Raw genomic sequence first — 21,531 nt, 5'->3', positions numbered from 1 at the left:
TCATCTCTTTTATTGTCTGTATATGTTTTTCTCTAAGGCCCTTAAGTTTCTGTGCAGTTTTTTTGCGATTTTAGACATCAGCGTGTGACCAGGACTTGTATTTTGGTCTCCCGATGTGATGTCATAAGGCTGCGTCGCACTCCTGCATCTGTTATTGGTTCTGCATAAGAAAGGTTTGTGTTTTAAGCATTTAAGGTGTTAAACCCTATAGAAACCGTTTGGATGTTGTAATTAATGTTGAGCAGAGTTTCAGAATGAAAACACATGAGTAACAGAAAAGGTGCATCTCATTCCGCTCGTGATTCAGTTCATCAAAAGAATGAATTCAGTCACTGGCAAGTAGTGATGGAGAAACTGAGCTTTTGGAAACTACATTTATTTTTATTTTCTGTTCATTATTCTCATATTAAAAATGGCGTTTACTAAAGAGGAGAGTGAAGGCATGAAGATTGAAGAAACATTCAGAGTAAAACATGAAGAAACTGAGGAGCAAACAGGTTGGTTTCATTCTCAAAGCTGAACTCAGTCATTTGGAACATCATTAAAATGCAGAGCTCTACAGAAATGAATGATATTTTTGAAGAGTGTCCTAATTAAAGCGGTTTTATTTGACATGGAGCGGGTCGCCTCGTGTGGACAGACATCCTTAATAACGCTATATTAACACGATAAGATACCTGAACATAAGCTGTTTTATTATACATTGAACCAAACAATACAATGTTTCCCATTAATTAGCTAGACTGTGGTTTTCTTTATTTTACAAAAGCACAATGTTGTTTGTTGTTAAGAGAAAAGTTGGCACACCACAGCTACAAAAATAGAAAAATATTTATTAATGTTTTACAGATGACTAATGAAGAGCCATTAAGCTAGGTTTATACTCGACTCGTCCGCACGAGCATGAAGGTGCCCGCGGCAAAAATGACATAATTGCGGTGTGGGCGGTGCGCACGACATTTTTTGTAACAACGCGCGGCGCCGCATCCGAAGATGAATGGCTTCGGGCCGAATCTGGCCGAGCTCGAACTTCTCACCACACCGGCACCCAGTTTGCACATCTAAATTAGTTGCGTACATTTAAAAATGAGCATACAATAGCAGAACTTTTTAGTAAACATATTCACAATTCATATTCAGGTCCATGTTTAATAAAAATGTTCACGAAACTTAATTAAATGTTTAGTGAAATTAGAAAATATGTAAGAGATTGTTAATTTATTTATATTGTATACACATTCTCATATCCATATATTTTGTTTTATTGTCACGAGTAATAATCTCAGGGTTTACTGGGTTTTACACGATTCTTTAGTGTGGTATTGGTGGTGGTGTCCTAAAATAAACATTGTCACGTGTGTATAGCTTTCTTCTTCTAACCGCTGATTCCTGATGGTTTAGAGGACAATTACTCGAGTCGCCCCCTATCGTTCCAAAGAATAGTACAACGGTGAGCGTGTTGAGTATAAACGCCTCGTCCGTTTGGGGAGGTGCGCGCGCAGTCTGCTGAGACTCGCGCTGCGGAGCCAGGCGAAAGTATAAACAAGGCTTTAGGCTCGAAACATCTCCTGTGGTGAGAACGTTAATAAATATTTTTCTATTTTTGGAGCTGTGGTGTGCCAACTTTTCTCTTCTTTTTTGCAACTTTTGCAACCCTCATTGAGGTTTTTGCCCATTGGATGTGCGCACACTTTGTGTTTGAATCTATTGTGAAAGGCCCTTATGATGATGTTTTACTTTTATCTATATAATCAAAAAGTATTTTAAGTTCTTTAAGCTGTTATAAGGGAAACATTTTTTAACACTCTTTAAGTAGCTTAGTACGTATAGCAGGGCTGCAAAACTCAGTTCCTGGAGGGCCACTGTCCTGCAGAGTAGGCTTTCTGCGATAGTCGGTGTTACCGGTGTTGCACGGTGTTCAGCCGCACACCAGTTACATCACTTGTCCACTGTGGCACCGCTTCCCACCGTGGTTTTAGTAATAAAAATAATTTAGTTCCGTTAGAGAACAGACACCACAATTAAAAACTGAACACCTCTGCTCAATTCAGCTTGAGCCAAACGAGATTCACAGCACAGATCAGCATGGTGTATGCCGTCCCTACAAGCTGTCTTATTAGTTTTGTTAATAGTATTTGCTTTTCTTTTGCACCAGACAAATGATCCGTCATAAGAATTCAAAACAGGCACCACTTTGAAGGGACCAAATAAAAAAAATGATTATGTATTTCTGCTCAGTTAGCGACATTGGGCATCAACCACATGTCAAACTCTATAATACATTTTTGTATACCATTTGTTTGTTTAATAGTTCTATCTAATAACGTATTAGGACTGTTAAACAGATTGTAAACTAACAAAGGAGGAGAATGGGAGCGCTGTGTGTTCAGGTTCTGTTGTTCTCAGCACTGTCAATATAAGTCCGCCATGGCGTTGAAATAAAAGTCCTGTGCAACAACTAGTATGGCAGGACCGTATTGACGGCTTACGTCACTTCAGAGTTCATATTGGCGGTGGGAATGAAACTAAGAAAATGGCCCCAGGGGAAAATTCAGTTCTCGGGGGACTGCGCTAGTAGCTAGTTCCTATAACCGAGTTCCGTTAACTACCCAGTGCAAAAGCCCCTATACCTGTAGTTGTTAAATAAACCTGAAGTACTTAAGTAGCTGGATCGGGTGCATTTAATTAAAGTTGAAGCTAAACTCTGCAGGACTGTTAGTCCATGAGCCAGGGCCCCGAATTTGGTCCATCGGTATCATCTGGGGGGGCAAATGCTATCATTGTTTTTTGGCAAGGTATACACTCCTAGTACTAGAAAAATCACGATAGCAGTGCAGCGGTGGTAGCGAAATCACTTTTTTCAGCTCATGAAGTTACTAACCCCCTAAGATAAATTCTGTTTTTGAAATCTGGTGTATATCTGGTTTAGGCTCATGCTAGGGATATTGTCAATATTCTATAATATGGTGCTTGGTATCATTGGAAAGGGGACCTTTTAGGCTTTCATTTAAGCCTAGTACTGAATCTGTCTGCCAAACACAGAGGTCACAAGACTTCTTTAAACCAGAAATAACACACATTTTTTTCACAATTTCCGCCTAAACTGTATGCTTTCTTTTATCCTTGTGGCATGAAAGAACACCATGGACACAAAACTCAACAACTCAATACTCAAGGCACTCTGATGACTCAGAAAATGTATAATATACCCATACTATTTATTTGTGAGAGCCTTAAATTAGACTTGTGTAGCCAGCACAAGTCTTCAAAATAGAATAGAGCCAATAGAATGGACAAATAGAATACCCTATTAGTCCAGGGCCAAATGGCCTGTTTATTCATGTACAGTTGTAATAAAAAGTAATTGTTTCAATAGGGTTGTCAACATAACACTTGTTAAGTGGTTTAACAAAATGTTTCTATCATGTATTTTGATATTCACCCACTTTCAGTTAGAATGTCAGAAAGTAGCTCATGCACCTGAATGTTGATGGATTTTGACAGTTTGACGAAGTTTTTCCAGTTTTGTGAAAAGATTGTTGGTTCAGTTGACTGGTCATAACAACACTACCAACTATGCCATCTTCAATCAACTTCCATTGAGTTCCAGGGGTATTAAATGTAAGTACAAAATACTTTTTCTCTTGTGCTTGTGAATTGGTGGGAAATAGTAGCAGAATAGTAGCAGTAGCTAATGTAAGCTAGGTGTTTTTCACACTTAGTATACTTCTTTTGAACTTAAAATAAGAAAGTATACTTTCAGTCTACATGTTATGTACTTCTCAGAAATATACCTAAAATTACACTTCAGTGTACTTGATTTATCCTGAGAGAAAAGTCCAGGGCCCGTATTCATAAAGATTCTAAGAATCCTCTCAGAAAACTCTTAATTTAGCTTAAAAACTTTTACATAGGAGTCTTAGCTTAAGAGCGATTCGGGGCCGATCTGAGAGCAACTCTGAGCAAGGAAAAGACAAAAACTTTCATCTTAGTGAGGAGGCGGGGTTGACCCCGTTGCTATGTATGACACAGTCTTTTGAAGACTGTGATTGGCTGGTTGTCCAAGAAGGAAAAAAATAGTGATTTTAAGTATAGGGTCTATTCTAAGCCTTCACTCTGAAATTACATGCGACTGTGTACATTACACACTGCTGCATTGTTGCATTTTCCCAGTTGCCAAATATCGTAATGTAGTGATTACTTTCATTTCTGGCGCTATGGCATTTCTGCGCTGTGTCGGAGATGTTTGCACGTCTCTAATAAGAACAGTCACAAACATGATCCCTGCACGATCTAATCTATAGCGTCTTACTAACTCACTGTCATTGAGTCCCATTGTCTGCAACACATTTCTTCTCCCTCTTTGTCTTTCTGCCATGATCTCCTCTGCTAAAGAATCTCTTCAGCCTCTGAAAAGTCCTCGTCCGTACTCCTAACAATTTTGAGCGTAAGTCCTCTTTTAAGGGTTAAGATGCTTTCTGAATTACTTTTTTCTTTACTGGGATTTGTTCTTTAATTTTAAGAGTAAACGCCCACATTTCTAAGATTTTTCTTAGAATTTTGTCACTAGGAGCTACTCTTTGCATTAAGATTCTTTATGAATACGGGCCCAGGTATATTTGGCCTGTACTTGAACTCAATCTTTTGATCCAGATATACTTAAAAGAATAATTAAGAAATCAAAGCATACTTGTCTTGTAGTTGTGTTAACTCTTTTGATTGAGAAGTCAATTAAATATATATTTTTTTACATAGTTTTTCATATACATTGTTATACATTACATTGTTTGAAAATATTGATTAGAATATTGATATAAAATAGCAATTTACTCTAATTCTACTTTTTTGTTTAAAATGTTGCCTTTCTTTATGAAACTTACTGACATTCAAGTGTTGATTAAAAAAGGATGCATGAAGCTAATAAAATATTTTTAAAATTAAAGTACAGTTAAAGGTATTTTACAAGTGCAAAAATAATATATAAATAGTAAACTATAAGTATAGTGTTATGTTCACTTAAAGAAAACTTACAAGTATACTTGCAGTATAAACTACGAAACTAGTAGTTTACTGAGAGTACACTTCAGTGTGTACTTTCATCAACTAAAAATTGTACTGCTTGTATTATAAAAGTAAACTACTAGTATACTTATAAGTAACTTGTAGTACAGATGCATTACAAATGAGAAACCTAGTTGTGTACTTAGTTTACTACTCTTACAAATACTAAAAATACTAAAAGTGGGCCAATTTTGTCCCAATCAGTATTGAAATAGTACACAAGTTTACTACAAGTACACATTGATATTAGTATACTTACTACATAAAGTATACTTAAAAAATATACTTGAAAATTACTTAAGTATACTTCATAAAATGAACATGAAGACATGCACTTTTATGATGAAGAGATGCACTTTTATGATGGATAGATGCTCTTATAATGGATAGATGCACTTTTATGATGGATAGATGCTCTTATAATGGATAGATGCACTTTTATGATGGATAGATGCTCTTATAATGGATAGATGCACTTTTATGATGGATAGATTCACTTTTATAATGGATAGATGTACTTTTATGATGGATAGATGCTCTAATAATGGATAGATGCACTTTTATGATGGATAGATGTACTTTTATGATGGATAGATGCTCTTATAATGGATAGATGCACTTTTATGATGGATAGATGCTCTTATAATGGATAGATGCACTTTTATGATGGATAGATGCTCTTATAATGGATAGATGCACTTTTATGATGGATAGATGCTCTTATAATGGATAGATGCACTTTTATGATGGATAGATGCTCTTATAATGGATAGATGCACTTTTATAATGGATAGATGCACTTTTATGATGGATAGATGCTCTTATAATGGATAGATGCACTTTTATGATGAATAGATGCTCTTATAATGGATAGATGCACTTTTATGATGGATAGATTCACTTTTATAATGGATAGATGTACTTTTATGATGGATATATGCACTTTTATAATGGATAGATGCACTTTTATGATGGATAGATTTACTTTTATAATGGATAGATGCACTTTTATGATGGATAGATGCACTTTTATGATGGACAGATGCACTTTTATGATGGATAGATTCACTTTTATGATGATAGATGCACTTTTATAATGGATAGATGGACTTTTATAATGGATAGATGCACTTTTATGATGGATAGATGCACTTTTATAATGGATAGATGGACTTTTATAATGATAGATGCACTTTTATGACGGATAGATGCACTTTTATAATGGAGAGATGCACTTTTATAATGGAGAGATGGACTTTTATAATGGATAGATGCACTTTTATGACGGATAGATGCACTTTTATGATGGACAGATGCACTTTTATGATGGATAGATGAACTTTTATAATGGATAGATGCACTTTTATAATGGATAGATGGACTTTTTTAATGGATATATGCACTTTTATTATGGATAGATGCACTTTTATAATGGATAGACAATAATAGATTTTTACAGCGATTGATTCCTGCCGGTTCCATAATGAGACTGGTGCGGCCAGAGACATTTTGGGCGCTGCGGCATATTAAATATATTATAAATAGTTTTTCCGCGTGAGAAATACAATGTGTCGCGAGAGGGCGTGACAAAAGACCGAAATGAGTGACTGTCATGTGACACTTGAGAGCCCTGACTGCACTGTAGTATTTACTGTTACACTGTTTCATAGATTAATCTATGCCAGTCTATGATTAATCTATGACAGCCAGTTTAACCTGCAAGCTAGCTAGCCTGCTAGATAGCTAGCCTGCTAAAAACGCCAAGCTTACATTAGCTACTGCTACTATTCCCCACCAATTCACAAGCACAAGAGAAAAAGTATTTTGTACTTGCATTTAATACCCCTGGAACTCAATGGAAGTTGATTGAAGATGGCATAGTTGGTAGTGTTGTTATAACCAGTCAACTGAACCAACAATCTTTTCACAAAACTGACTTTTTAAAAAACCTTGTCAAACTGTCAAAATCCATCAACATTCAGGTGCATGAGCTACTTTCTGACATTCTAACTGAAAGTGGGTGAATATCAAAATACATGATAGAAACATTTTGTTAAACCACTTAACAAGTGTTATGTTGACAACCCTATTGAAACAATTACTTTTTATTACAACTGTACATGAATAAACAGGCCATTTGGCCCTGGACTAATAGGGTATTCTATTTGTCCATTCTATTGGCTCTATTCTATTTTGAAGACTTGTGCTGGCTGCACAAGTCTAATTTAAGGCTCTCACAAATAAATAGTATGGGTATATTATACATTTTCTGAGTCATCAGAGTGCCTTGAGTATTGAGTTGTTGAGTTTTGTGTCCATGGTGTTCTTTCATGCCACAAGGATAAAAGAAAGCATACAGTTTAGGCGGAAATTGTGAAAAAATGTGTGTTATTTCTGGTTTAAAGAAGTCTTGTGACCTCTGTGTTTGGCAGACAGATTCAGTACTAGGCTTAAATGAAAGCCTAAAAGGTCCCCTTTCCAACGATACCAAGCACCATATTATAGAATATTGACAATATCCCTAGCATGAGCCTAAACCAGGTATACACCAGATTTCAAAAACGGAATTTATCTTAGGGGGTTAGTAACTTCATGAGCTGAAAAAAGTGATTTCGCTACCACCGCTGCACTGCTATCGTGATTTTTCTAGTACTAGGGGTGTATACCTTGCCAAAAAACAATGATAGCATTTGCCCCAACCGTTGATACCGATCAACCCCCCTGGCTCATGGACTATGTGGCCCCTCGAAGATTTGAGTTTGGCACCCCGGGTAATAATAAAAATTATTATGTATTTCTGCTCAGTTAGCGACATTGGGCATCAACCACATGTCAAACTCTATAATACATTTTTGTATACCATTTGTTTGTTTAATAGTTCTATCTAATAACGTATTAGGACTGTTAAACAGATTGTAAACTAACAAAGGAGGAGAATGGGAGCGCTGTGTGTTCAGGTTCTGTTGTTCTCAGCACTGTCAATATAAGTCCGCCATGGCGTTGAAATAAAAGTCCTGTGCAACAACTAGTATGGCAGGACCGTATTGACGGCTTACGTCACTTCAGAGTTCATATTGGCGGTGGGAATGAAACTAAGAAAATAAACCTGAAGTACTTAAGTATCTGGATCGGGTGCATTTAATTAAAGTTGAAGCTAAACTCTGCAGGACTGTGGCCCCTCCAAGATTTGAGTTTGGCACCCTGTGTGTATATAAGGATCTAGCTGTTAAACTGAGATTAACATTTGTCTTTTTTCAGACTTGATGGCGCTGAAAGAGGAGGGTCAAGATCTGAATGAAGCAAAAGAGAAAGATCAGTACGAGACACAGAAATCTTTTAGCTGCTCACAGACTGAAAAAACCTCCTCACAAAGAAGGACTCAAAAGACAGGGACTGAAAGTTATTTTACCTGCCAACAGTGTGGAATAAGTTTCAATCAACTTGCAAAGCTTGAAGTCCACATGAGAATTCACACTGGAGAGAAGCCTTTCACATGTCAAGAGTGTGGAAAGAGTTTTGATCTACAAGGAAACCTTAAGGTCCATATGAGAATTCACACTGGAGAGAGCCCTTACACCTGCCAACAATGTGGAATAAGTTTCAGACAAAAAGGAAACCTTAATAACCACATGAGAATTCACACTGGAGAGAAGCCTTTCACATGCCCTCAGTGTGGAAAGAATTTCAATCAGGATGGAAACCTTAAAGTCCACATGAGAATTCATTCTGGGGAGAAGCCTTACATATGCTCTCAGTGTGGAAAGAGTTTTGATCTACATGGAAACCTTAAAGTCCACATGCGAATTCACACTGGAGAGAGCCCTTACACTTGCCAACAATGCGGAGTAAGTTTCACTCAAAAAGGACACCTGAACAGTCACATGAGAGTTCATTCTGGGGAGAAGCCATACAAGTGCCAACAGTGTGGAAAGAGTTTTGATCTACAAGGAAATCTTAAAGTCCATATGCGAATTCACACTGGAGAGAGCCCTTACACCTGCCAACAGTGTGGAGTAAGTTTCAAACAAAAAGGAAGCCTTGACAGGCACATGAGAATTCACACTGGAGAGAAGCCTTTTACCTGCCAACAGTGTGGAAAGAGTTTCAGCCGAAAAGGAATCCTTAATGACCACATGAGAATTCACACGTAAGAGAGCCATTTAACCGGTCAACTTTGAGGAATAAGTTTCACTCAAAAAGGAATCCTTAACAGGCACTTGAAAATTCACACTGACGAGATCATTTTACATGCCAACGGTGTGGAAAGAGTTTCGATATACAAGGAAACCTTAAAGTCCATATGAGAATTCACACTGGAGAGAGCCCTTACGCTTCCAACAGTGTGGAGTAAGTTTCAGTCAGGGGCCGAGCTGGGGGGTGCCCCCCCTGTTCACAACTGGTGTTTCTGTCTCCTTTTTTCTTGACAAGAATTGTGTTTATTTAAACACAGAACCATCTCTTTACGTCCACAACAAACGGGAGACTTTTGGGGATGTGCACGATTGCAGATTCAAACGTGCATGGAAAAGGTACAGGTGCCGAATGAGCTTCAGCAGAACAACAGTGAACGACGAACAGTAGATATATAGCCTACGTCAAGTGTTTCTCAACTGATCGGTTGCAAGAGCGTTTTGAGCTGGTCTCGTAGTTTGCAGTCAAAGACACAACAATGCCAGACTTTCATTTTGATAGACGTTTATGCAAGCTGTTGACACTTCTGTCAGATGCTGAGAGAAACACGTTGTCCTGATTCAGTATCTGTGGTCAGATGAGATGTTGTCAAACTATATGTCAGTAAAACTCAGAAAAACGAACTTTCTGGTCGTGTCAGCCGTTATACACGTTATACTGTGTTCGCAGCGTGCAATCTTCAATATCATGCGCAAATGCGGCATGCGCGCTGTAGATCACTTCACTTGCGCACAAAAGAAACTATGAGCATGCAACATCGTAGTTATGTCGTCAGTTAAGTGCTCTAATGTCATTTTTAATCTGTAATTTAATGCACAAATAATGAGCACTGGACATCTGTATTAGAAATGATGTGCTAATTTTGCATTAATTTGTCAAGTACAAACAAAAATGGATCATATATAAATGCATTAAATACAATTTTACATTCTGGCATTTATGTGCTGTTGACTTCTGCCCTTATTCTCATTCTTGCACATGGGTATTCAAAAGAGAACACATTTTCCCCCCTTTGTACTTTGTTTAATTAAGGCATGATAGAACAGTTGCAATTGATTTATTTTTACAACTAATAGAAAGTAAAACATGCAGTGTTTACTTTTTCGTTTGCAAGCACCTCCAATGACTTTTAAAGCGACCAAAGGCATTCTGCACGACCATCCGTGCTGAGCTCAGTCGGTAGTTGTAGTGCCCTTGTTGAATAAAGTTTAGAGCAACTGTTCCCTTTCGTCACTTCAACATTGCTTGAGCTGTGATGCTTTGGGAACTCTTCCCCTTCTCCAAATTTTCTGAAATCTTATAGGATATCGCCAGTAAAACAACTGGCCAATTGTCGCTAAATATGCGAGTCGCATGCAAATACTGATGAGCATTCAGGCATTACAAAATGCGGAGGAGCGACAATTGTGTAGGTGTTGTAACATGTGAGGGGGACATTGTAACACGACCATATAACAGCTTAAAATATCATCTGATCTAATAAAAAATATATATATATATACACAAGACAAACTAAAATATTTTGTAAATAAAATACAATTATTATCTTTTTCATATAAAATAATGGTAGTTTTTAACAATTAAAAATAAAGTAATTTTTGAGTTAAGGCCATTGCACACTGAGTCCGAAATTTTCGTATGCGTTTTTTCGTGTTCGTCAGCCTTAAAATTCGTCACGCACAGAAACCTTGCACACTGAGTCCGATGCGTATTTATTAAACCTTTGCGGAAAAAAACGCAAAAAATACAAAATGGATTCGTCAAGCAGTGAGGATGATTTTGTTGCCCTCTTTCTTCATAAAAAGAGAAAAAGAAAGAGGAAATATTGGGTCCATCCAATCCTGAGGTTGCGCCGAGAGGAAGGAGAGTTTCACCCCGAGCGATTCAAAATTTACCTCAGAATGTCAGTGGAACAGTTTGGTGCTTTGCTAGCGATACTGGAGCCACATATTAAAAAGAAGACCACCAATTTCCGTGAACCAATCGATCCTGAACAGTATGAAGGACTAAAAATGACAAAAGGAAAAATAAATAAATAAATAAATAAAAGTAGAAATAAATAAATAAATGCATAAATAATAGTGAAAATAAATACATTTTGGTAATATAAATGGCTATTTCTGTATTTTTGCATGTATTTATTTATTTATTTATTTATTTATTTATGCATTTCTATATGTATTTATTTATGTATTTATACATTTATTTATATATTTATGTATTTCTACATTTATTTATTTATATATTTATTTATTTCTACATTTATTTATTTCTGTATTTCCACATTTCTACATTTATTTATTTCTGTATTTCCACATTTCTACATTTATTTTTCCCTGCACCTGTATGCTAATTGAGTGGGGGGGTGCCAACATCAGTCTGAAGAAGGATTCAGACCGGCTGGAGGCCGCATCGCTAACCAGACAGAAGCAAACGATCCATCTATCAGGCTACCTATGAATGCTGCGGTAACATGGCGGTCGGGTCAGGAACTTTCCCATTTTAGAGGTAACAGTACACTCAAATATATTTCTGAAAAGATTTAAGTCGAGAAATAGACAATCCAGCAACATAATCTTGATTCATATTTGATCAACATTGCCTAGTTTTACAGTTTGTTGTGACCCTGATGCTTTGCTTTGGACAGGTCCATCATGCACTGCGCAGTCGGATCTACTGATTGATTGGTGACATCCATCAGCGGATCCCGTGTGTCTCCAGCATTTTATGCATGTGGGATCTCCAGCTGGAGAGACAAAATGGCTTCAAGTGGGAGGCCGTTGGCGGACCTGTTGCGCGATGTGGCTGACCAGCTCGAAAGAAGTGAGTTTCTAACTTACTGTAACTTCCTTTAAGATCGACCCCAACACCCAGTGCAACCACATAAAGTGATTTTACGTTAGCAAACGTTAACAGACGCATTTTAATGACGTTAACTACCTAACTTATAATATCGGCAAATGTATTAACTTTAATCAAATTTACCAACCATGTGGCGTTCACTAAGTTCACATTGCATATCTTTTTGTGCAGCATCGGGTGGTTCATCTAATTCATCACCTCAGCCACCAGATAGGCCTAATGTTAACGTTACACCCAACGTTACACCCAGACACCCAGTGGACGGTAGGTTTCTGCAAGAACATTTTACTTAATTTCAGACTTTAATGCACCCACACTGAAGAATTTGTCCATTGAATATAATGTTAGAAAAATTAAACCATACACTGTCAACTAATGATCTGTAGACCATCGTTCTTTTGTTACTCAGTATAGTTTTTATTAGGGAATGGGGATCGAGACCCGTTTCTGAAAGGACCCAAACTTTCTCTAAAATCAATAAGGTCCCAGCTTATCGGATACTGCTATCAGTGTTTCTAATGATGGCACCGAAACTATTATAAATATAATCTATTATTATGAAAATACCTGGCGTGGCTTGAAAAATACAGGTAGAGATTCCTTCCTTTATAGCTTAATTTTATAGTGTTGTAACTAATTTGAACTAACGTTACTGTTAGCTAAATTTGCACAACTAAGTTAGATGGCTGCATAACTATAAAATTAAACTCAACTAAGCTAAACTAGTTACAACCCTACCTTGTACGGTTGTTGGGTTGCAACTAGTTCAACTAGCTAACTTTGCACAACCGAGTGCTGGCTGCATAACGTTAGCTACAAAATTAAGTTTGTATGGGCAGCTAGCAGTAACCACATAACAGTTAAAGGTGTTGTAATGATAACTTACCGCGTTAGTTTGTGCCCCGCTCACCCCTACAATGAAATTCTGTTTAGTGAATCTCAGTTACTCAGTTAAACCTACCTGCCGTGCAAGGATTTTGAAATAGTAATCGATGCTTTTATTACGTCTAGACTAGACTACTGTAATTGTTTATATGTTGGATTGGATCAGTCATCTCTTCATCGCTTACAGTTAGTCCAGAATGCAGCAGCTCGGCTCCTAACTGGGACTAAAAAGCGTGAGCACATTACCCCAGTTTTAGCCTTGCTTCCGTTCCATTTCAGGATTGATTTTAAGATTTTATTGCTTGTTTTTAAGATTTTGAATGGGTTAGCGCCTTATTATTTATCAGAGCTTTTACACGTCCGCACTCCTGTCAAAGCACTGAGGTCGTCCAATCAGATGTTCCGAGATCCAGGTTAAAACATAAAGGTGACCGAGCCTTCACAGTGGCTGGTCCTAATCTCTGGAATAGTCTACAGGTTCATATAAGAACAGCTCGGACTGCTGCAATGTTTAAGTTGTTGCTTAAGACCCACCTGTATTCCTTAGCTTTCATTTCATGTTGAGTTTTGCTACTATGACATTCTCTACTGACATTTTCAGTTCTCTCCACCAAGCTCCTGGCACGTCCAAAGGTGTAAGGCCCTGGAAAAGCACCCCTGGTTGACAACGCTTGGACAAATGTATCCAGAGTCAGGGCACCTTTGAGTATACCTGGTGGGGAAGAACCACAGAGACCAGCCATTGGAATTCCTTCGTTCATTTTGAAGAGGTCACAGATCAATACTTTGAGCAGCGCTTTGCCAGTGACAGCTGGAGCAGCGTCAAGCACCTCAGTCAAAGGGAAAATCCTCTTGATTCTGGACATTTGGAGTCTGTCACAGGTCCAGTGATTCAAAGGTGGAGGTTCAATGTTAGAAGTTAAGGAACCTTAGTTCATTGTGAATGAGACAATCTGCATCTATGGTGGCAGTTAACTCTACGGAGTTATGTGATAATGAGCTCGTATGGGAAGATTATAGGACATCTCTCAGCTTAGGACACCACTGTTTTTAGAGGGCAATGATGATCCATGAACAAACTTGACATTCCAGTGTGTGATATATGGCAATGGAAATGTACAGATCCAGCAGATGGTTGTTGTCCCTCATTATGCATCTGTATACATACATAAATGATTGTTACATGTGATGATTCACCAGGTATGCAGTCATAGTTTTAAAATAGTATGTTATACTTCCTTTTATACCTCCTGTACTTTGCAGGGCCTTATCCAGAACAGTACAGTACATCTCTCTCTCTCTTGCTTCTCCCCTCTTTTTTATCTCCCCACCATGGCCAACAATCTCCTGATAAAAGTGCAGCATCGTGAGACAAATTGCCCCAACAGCTCAATGAGTCACATTTCATTAGTAATCAAATATTAATTCTTGACTGGCCACCTGTTGTTTCAACATTTTTCCTGCATAGTGTATCACGATGACACTGCTTACAGGGTGTTTGAAAGAGGTCTGAATGTGCAAGTGCGGTGAGTTCACATATAATTGCAAAAAGTTCAGTTTTTCGGACCGGAGGATGCAACGCAGCTCACCTGAGATGTCCATGTCACTGCAGTCCAATTTTGACTGGTAATTCACTGCTTCATGTATTGACAGTGCGATGTAGAGTCTCCCCCGATGGCCCACCAATTCCTGCAGGCCATAGCAGATGAGTGGACGGGTCCTTTGCAGTTAATGTGCATGCAGCATGGATAGATATGCTCTGAACATGGGCGAGATCCACCAGCCTGGAAAGTGCCAAGGAGTTGTCATCTTTCTGGCCAAATATAGACAAGGTTTTCAGAATAGTCAGGTGGTTATATGATGCAGTGACCTGATCAATTGACTAATCCAGCAGCTGCAGAATAAATCGTCTGTCCTTTTTAAGGATGTTCATCGAGGCAAGATAGCATAGGTTGTTTTTTTGGACTGTTGGACGAGCAAGGTCCCTTGGTGGTAGGTTCCTGAGCTTGGTTTTGAAGGTTTCGGTCATGTTATTGAGAGGTTTGATGGCATTTTCTTTTGCTAAATGTGTCTTGGTTGTGTGATGGTAGGGATGCCGCATGTCCCTGGTCATGACGGTAAGTTTCAAGAAGTAACCACCATCAACACGTGCCAGCGTTATGCATTGGCTGCATCGTAGTGCGTCCACCCCTGAAGAACTGCAGTCACACAGTTGCACGTGTTTTTTCCGATTGGACTTGTAATTTTTGAGATTACTGTGTGAGTAGATCCCTGTGTGATATTGTAGTGAGTGTTAAACTCGTATTAGGCAGTGGGCCAGATTAGTCTACATCCCTTACGAAAAAGAACTATAGTAATTCTATAAGATTTCTATAGTAGTGTATAATACTTCTGTGATGTTCTGTAATACCTCTATAGTACTTCTATAGTATGTCCCAAAATACTATAGTATTCCTATAGGATTACTATAATATTTTGTCCCAAAATACTACAAGATTCCTATAGTTTTTTTCCTAAGGGATGTCTCATTCACATTAGCGTTATCAGCTGAAGGCTCGCTTGATAGGCCAATCGCGAACCTATGGAGTAGTTCGAGGTCTACACTCAATACAGACTGCAGTCCGTGAGTTAGGGATAACTGTCAGCACAGTCCCTCTGCAACTTCGTACTACTGATCACCGTTTTACAAAAGGATTAATAGTTTGGAGTGAAGCATACGTACAATTGGTAAGTGACAAGGTTTTATGGAGTTATAGTATGCAACATATACGAAAGTTGATTGAGTTATACACTCTCAAAAAGGATGTGTTAATTAATAACACATTTTTTGTGTTATGGCTATTTTAACACATTTTGTGTCATTTTAAGTTGATCATGTGTAAAAAGAAAAAGAAAGAGAGAGAGAGAAACAACACAGTGTGTCCAACACACTATGTGTTAACTATCATCCAATCACATCGCTGCAACGTCACTCAGCGCCTCAAGAAGCAAGTTCGCGCCTCTTTTTCCATCGATGGATGACTTGGATGCACACGCCAGGTATTTGGATTCATTTTTTATTAGAAATGGTCAAATACAAATTATCAAATGTATTTTATTATTATTTAATTTTTTTAGACGGTCAAATGCGCATTTAGTTAGCGACCTCTTCTGTGTACGGGTATTTTCCGTAGACGCGAGAGGCAGTTGAGGCAGCAACCGCATCTGATAACAGTAAGTTAGTTAACGTTAGCTGCTAGTGCTTCACATTTTTATTTCTCCTCATATAGGCCTACTTTGGTAGGTTTGTCCCTCGCTTTCTAGAGAGAACTAATTTTTAACGAGTTTTGTTTTTCTTTGTTTGATTTGTTGCAAATGGCATGATGTCTGATAAAACGCTACAGCTCGTTAACGAGTTTGACAAAGTGGTAACTTAGCAGCTAACGTTACCACTTTGCTATCTGTCGCCTCTCTTTCATTAAACAACAGCATGTATTGATGTTTTGTTAAATGCCCTTAAATAATAACATGATTTATCAAGGTAACGGTAAAAATTTGAACTTGATCTCCATCTCAAAAAGGATGTGTTAATGTGACTATTTTAACACAGTTTGCGCATTTCGTGTACGTAATTGACACAAATTGTGTAATAATAACACATTAGTGTGCATAAAATTAGCAGGAATAACACACTGTTGAGTTAAAAGTAACACAAAATGTGTTGTCCTCAACACAGGTTGTGTTGTTTTCAACATCCTTTTAAGAGAAGCGCCGATTAACTTATCTTAAAAGATAAAAAAAATTGAGAGTGCATTGTAATACGAGACAAACAGATTCGGAATTCGGAACCGCGTACTAGCACACTTCTTTTAATATTTTTTACCATAATATATGGCAGAAATAGTAAAAGTAGTATGAAGTACCAATTCAAGAAGACTCTTCATTGAAAATGGACGACTGGTTTTCGGAGATCAAAAGATTGCTTTAGGTTTATCTCGGAAGTTTATTATGCTAGCTTGATGTTTTCGTAAATAAATAGATATTGTTCATTCTAACTGCTTGTTAACTACTCTTTTACATTATGAATGTGAATACTATGCTTAATCAGTATAACATTATAAATAACAGATTGGTGTTTTTGTTTGCCCTTTTGCAGCTTCAAATGGAGGACACTCTGGAAACACTAGTGGCTGTACTACTTGATGAAAAGGAGATGTGCAAAAAATTGCAGCATCTCAAGAGTGCAGCAGAAATAACTGATGCTTCCGAATGTCTCCTCCCCTGTGCTGCAGAGTACCACCCAATTTAAAAATTGTACTTTGATTTTAATGAATTTATTGACACATTAAACCTAACACAACCTAAAGGAGAAAGTGGAAGCCTTGGACAAGTTTCAAGTTTTGTTTAAGTCGATTAAGAGAAGTGGATCACATGCATTGGTATGTAATTTCCCTTTTCAGTAACATAACTTATAATAAGTGACCTGTGTGTCATGCATACAGATTCCAGTATTATTGTACTTTTCTTAAGCATTAAATATTAATATTGCTTTTCAATTTTGAGCGTGGTAAGAAACCGTTCAAGTGGCATTTCCATTCAAACATGGTGTGGGATGATGATTACAAATGATAATGTAAAGTAGTACAGTATTTATCTACACTTTCTTTTTTCATTTGCATGGTACTTAATGGTAGCAATTAAAAACTCATATTAACATGTCAATAGTAAACACACTATATACATATATATATATATATATATATATATATATATATATATATATGTATATATGTATGTATATATTCTACAGTTATTCATAACCTGGAATGGCCCACAATGCCTCTCTGAGGTTAAGATTGCATAAACTTGACTCGAAAAGACTCAATATTTTGTAAACATACTGAGGAAACACAGTAGTGTTGTAATTGTGTATTCTATCTTGTGTTGTAGCTTGACACTGAGTTTGGAAAAATGTTTCCTGGGAAGGCTGACCTCTTTCTTCGAAAATGGGAAGGAAATATTGTTCCAAAATTGCAAAAGATGTCCACAGTGAAAAATCCTCTGGTCATGCCAACTGATAATGAGAGTGAAGGTAGGCTACTTTGCTTGTTCTGTCAAAATGTTGTTTTTCTTTCAGTGGACAGTAGTTTTTAGTAGTTTTAGTAGTTCAAAGAGTTTAAAGTCAGCCATTATACCAGCCATGAAAAATGTCATTATATTTTGTGTTTTTCTATCATACTACAGATTCATGTTACAGAGTTCCTATTACATTGCTTCCCCCTACTGCATCAGGAAGGAGCAAAGGGTGGGCCAAATGCAGTACAAAGTCAGCCCTTGCTTATCTCTTGGACATTAAGCCGGTAAGCGACTTAATTGTGTTTTTATGTTAGCTTTATTTTTGTTTGTCAGTTTTCTGTACAAGCACTTTGTGATGTTATTAAATTATATGACTCTGATTTGCATAAAACTATGTAAGGGATAATGTATAGAGAGGCGGTCGTTATAGCGAATAACAACCCCGACAAGCTGAACGGTCGGGGTCTTGAATCAGCCTGAAGGGGTTGTTATTTGCTATAACGACCGCCTCTCTATACATTATCCCGCTTATTACATGGCTACCTACAAAATAAATAAATAATTTGACACGAATTATTGATTTAAAAAGGAGTTTATTGGTTTAAAAACTATTGTATTGCTTCCGCCAAAGAAAATAGTCCGCTCCGCGTCCATAGCAACGCGCTGTTTTTCATGGCAACGGTGTGTTATACTTCGCAGCGGTCTGTTATCAAGAATATACATAGAATATTCTAGCAATACAATTGTTTTTAAATCAATAATTCGTGTCAAATTATTTATTTATTTTGTAGGTAGCCATGTAATAAGCGGGATAATGTATAAAGAGGCGGTCGTTATAGCGAATAACAACCCCTTCAGGCTGAATCAAGAGTCCTCCGCTTCGCGTCGGGGTCCCGTTCAGCCTGTCGGGGTTGTTATTCGCTAAAAACGACGCCTCTCTATACATTAACCCTTACATAACAGACCGCATTCTACATTGGAATTCAGCCAAGCCATGTAATAAACTGTTTTAATTTTGTTTTGTTGTTTAGGTATGCATGATATTAGATTTTTGCAGATATTTTTAAACTAATTTTGGCCAAGTGTCTTAAGGTTATTTGTTTGTATTCATTTTATTACCGAATGGGCATTAAGACCCAGGGGAGGCTGTTTTTGCTGCTCACGGTAGTGACTGTTTACTCTATCATGCTGGATGTTTCATTCTGTATGTACATTCTCAAATTAAATGCAGTGATCCAAAACTATGGAGGTAAATCAGTAGCTTAACTCGAGAGGTTGAAAATCTGAATGTGAGAACTTGTCATTTTAACATTCGTATTTGTAAGTTGAAATTTACACTCACAGCTCTGATGTGAAAAGCTGAATCTTTCAATTTGTACACACAGACAATGATCAAAACATCCGTGTTCAGTTCAGTTACTTCAGTTTTACTGCACAATGTCAAGTCAGCACTTACAACCTCTCAGATCTGGCAGTACAAGTTCAAATCCTAGCGCTCTGACTTTTGCTACTCCTTTTGCGATATTCCGGTTGCAAAAAATGGATTTTATAAAATGTACTTTTATTTCTACAGACTGGAACCAGCATCTCCAGCCTCCTGGATGATTCCATCTGAAGACTCTGATTCTAGCATGAGTGAGAACTTCTCAGCTGCATCTTGCTCTGCTGCTGTTGATATTCTAGAGACTAAATTTGATGGCTCCAGTACCGTAATTGCAGCACTTCTGACTACCAAAGCTGTGCAGCAGCATTTGTTGCAAAAATGTACTCCTCTTCAAATTGTACCCTGACCGATGTGCAAAGAAGCATCGCATGCACAAAAGAACTACTCTGTGAAACCCTGGACTGTTTGCAAGAGAGAACCACATCTCTGCTTAATCGTTACTCTATCTATACCCAGTGATGAATTGCAGACTTTGATGAAAGATTTTGAAAGAGGACGAAATATGTTTGAGGAAGTTGATACCCCGTACAAAATGATCAAGTATTTTGCTGAAAACCACTCTTTTAATCAAGCCAACAGAAATCTTCCTTGGAAACAGTCAGACACTGCAAGAAAGCAAGGCAATGAACAAATGCAAAAGCTCTTTGTGGATTCAACCGAAAGTGATGGTAAATTGCGTGTCTTCTGTGATGGCTCACATTTTAAAAATTACAAATTGTACTGTTCATTTTTCTCACTCTGTTAGTGTGTTCAGTCTGACTTTTCAAACTGGTTGTGTACTTGCTTTAAACTGTGACTTAAGAGAAGAGCGTCTATTTGGTGAAGTTTTACACATAGTTCCACAATGTGAAAAAGAAATTGTTTTAGTTTTTCACAAATGTACTTTCACCCACACGTGTATGCTTATGCAGTCCAAAGAACAAATGAATACAAAGTGATTAATTTGAGAAATGCTGCTGATGTAAAACCTCTTCACATGATTTCCTACAAAGAAAACCTTTTTTGTAAATCCAAGATATAAAATTGTTTAAAAATGTCTTTATGAAATTCAAATGACATGTGAATGCTGACTTTGTGAAAATGTAGCAGTTAAGTTTGAATAAATATATATATTTTAAAAATGCTTTTTTTGTTTTGTGTTCATTTTAACTGGTCAAAAATAGCACATCTATGACACAAATTGTGTGATTTATGACACATTAGTGTGTTAATTATTTTAACACACTCCCTGTGTTAAGAACAATAACACACTAGTTGAGTTAAAAGTAACACAAAATGTGTTGTCCTTAACTAGACACACAGGTGTGTTAAGATATAACACAGGTTGTGTTGTTTTTAACACATCCGTTTTAAGAGTGTAGGCTAATGTTACCGCTACAGCTACCGCGATGTCTTACCTGGAGATTCAACCAGATAACAAAATATGTCTGGAAACGACACCTCCGGCCATTTGGTTGGGTCATTGACCCAGTTTTTAATTAAATAAGGGCAATCATAAGCTATTGCAGTTAATTTTGCAATGTACCGTTGCCGGTCGGCCGGCATCAAGGACTGGCAATACGACATTTTTGTCATTCAAATACACACAATGTTTGCGGTGTTTTCCCCCACGCCGACTCCACCCTCGCCACGCCAGACCACGCCCCAACTATGACTAGATGCCGACTGTATGTATTGCCCCGAATCTGAGAACAGCTCGTTCTGAGGCAGTGCTTATGATTTATGGGGATTATAAAAAAAGCACTGGGTGGACTTTTATCATCATAGGGTGGTTGTGTACACACACTGCCAACACACAGTTATGTTCAAACACCATGTAAAATTGAATTTTGCATAATATGTGCCCTTTAAATGTCCAGATCTACAGAAACGAATGGTATGTAAAAAAAAAAAAAATCTTAGGAATGTCCTCAGTGGCACAATTCCAGAGTATGGGGTCTCTGCGAAACAAAAGTCGGCATTTCTAAATTTGTGGGTATTTTCATACTGGTGGGTGTTTATAAATCATGCAATGAAAATGATGCCCTTCACCT

At 37.5% G+C, this 21,531-nt stretch overlaps 1 protein-coding gene across 5 annotated transcripts; it reads left to right on the top strand.

Annotated features, from left to right (window-relative positions):
• The first annotated feature begins 146 nt into the window (after positions 1-146).
• Positions 147-20,545, top strand: LOC311288775 (uncharacterized protein). Of its 5 annotated transcripts, XR_014626992.1 has the most exons (11): positions 157-497; positions 8,320-9,408; positions 9,512-9,590; positions 11,611-11,760; positions 11,900-12,075; positions 12,286-12,378; positions 13,615-16,038; positions 17,135-17,417; positions 17,929-18,070; positions 18,223-18,338; positions 19,628-20,545. XR_014626992.1 is itself a non-coding variant. In XM_084406368.1 (2 exons), the coding sequence occupies exons 1-2, from the start codon at positions 413-415 to the stop codon at positions 9,210-9,212; spliced, it is 978 nt and encodes a 325-aa protein (XP_084262494.1). In that variant the 5' UTR covers positions 147-412; the 3' UTR covers positions 9,213-10,187. The 5 variants fall into 5 exon arrangements, 1 of the variants encoding a protein (XP_084262494.1); XR_014626991.1 differs by lacking the exon at positions 9,512-9,590; XR_014626993.1 differs by having other exon boundaries at positions 8,320-9,590.
• The last annotated feature ends 986 nt before the right edge of the window (positions 20,546-21,531 follow it).

This window comes from Rutilus rutilus (genome assembly GCF_951802725.1).
Source record: "Rutilus rutilus genome assembly, chromosome: 4".
NCBI lineage: Eukaryota > Metazoa > Chordata > Actinopteri > Cypriniformes > Leuciscidae > Rutilus > Rutilus rutilus.
Note: the sequence above shows the minus strand (reverse complement) of the source record. Positions and strands in the feature narration are given on the sequence as shown.

Excerpts from the sequence above, each read along its gene's own strand:
- LOC311288775 (XM_084406368.1), top strand. The coding sequence starts at position 413 with ATGGCGTTTACTAAAGAGGAGAGTGAAGGCATGAAGATTGAAGAAACA. Across the intron at positions 498-8,319 it reads AGAAACTGAGGAGCAAACAG|ACTTGATGGCGCTGAAAGAG; the intron begins GTTGGTTTCATT and ends GTCTTTTTTCAG.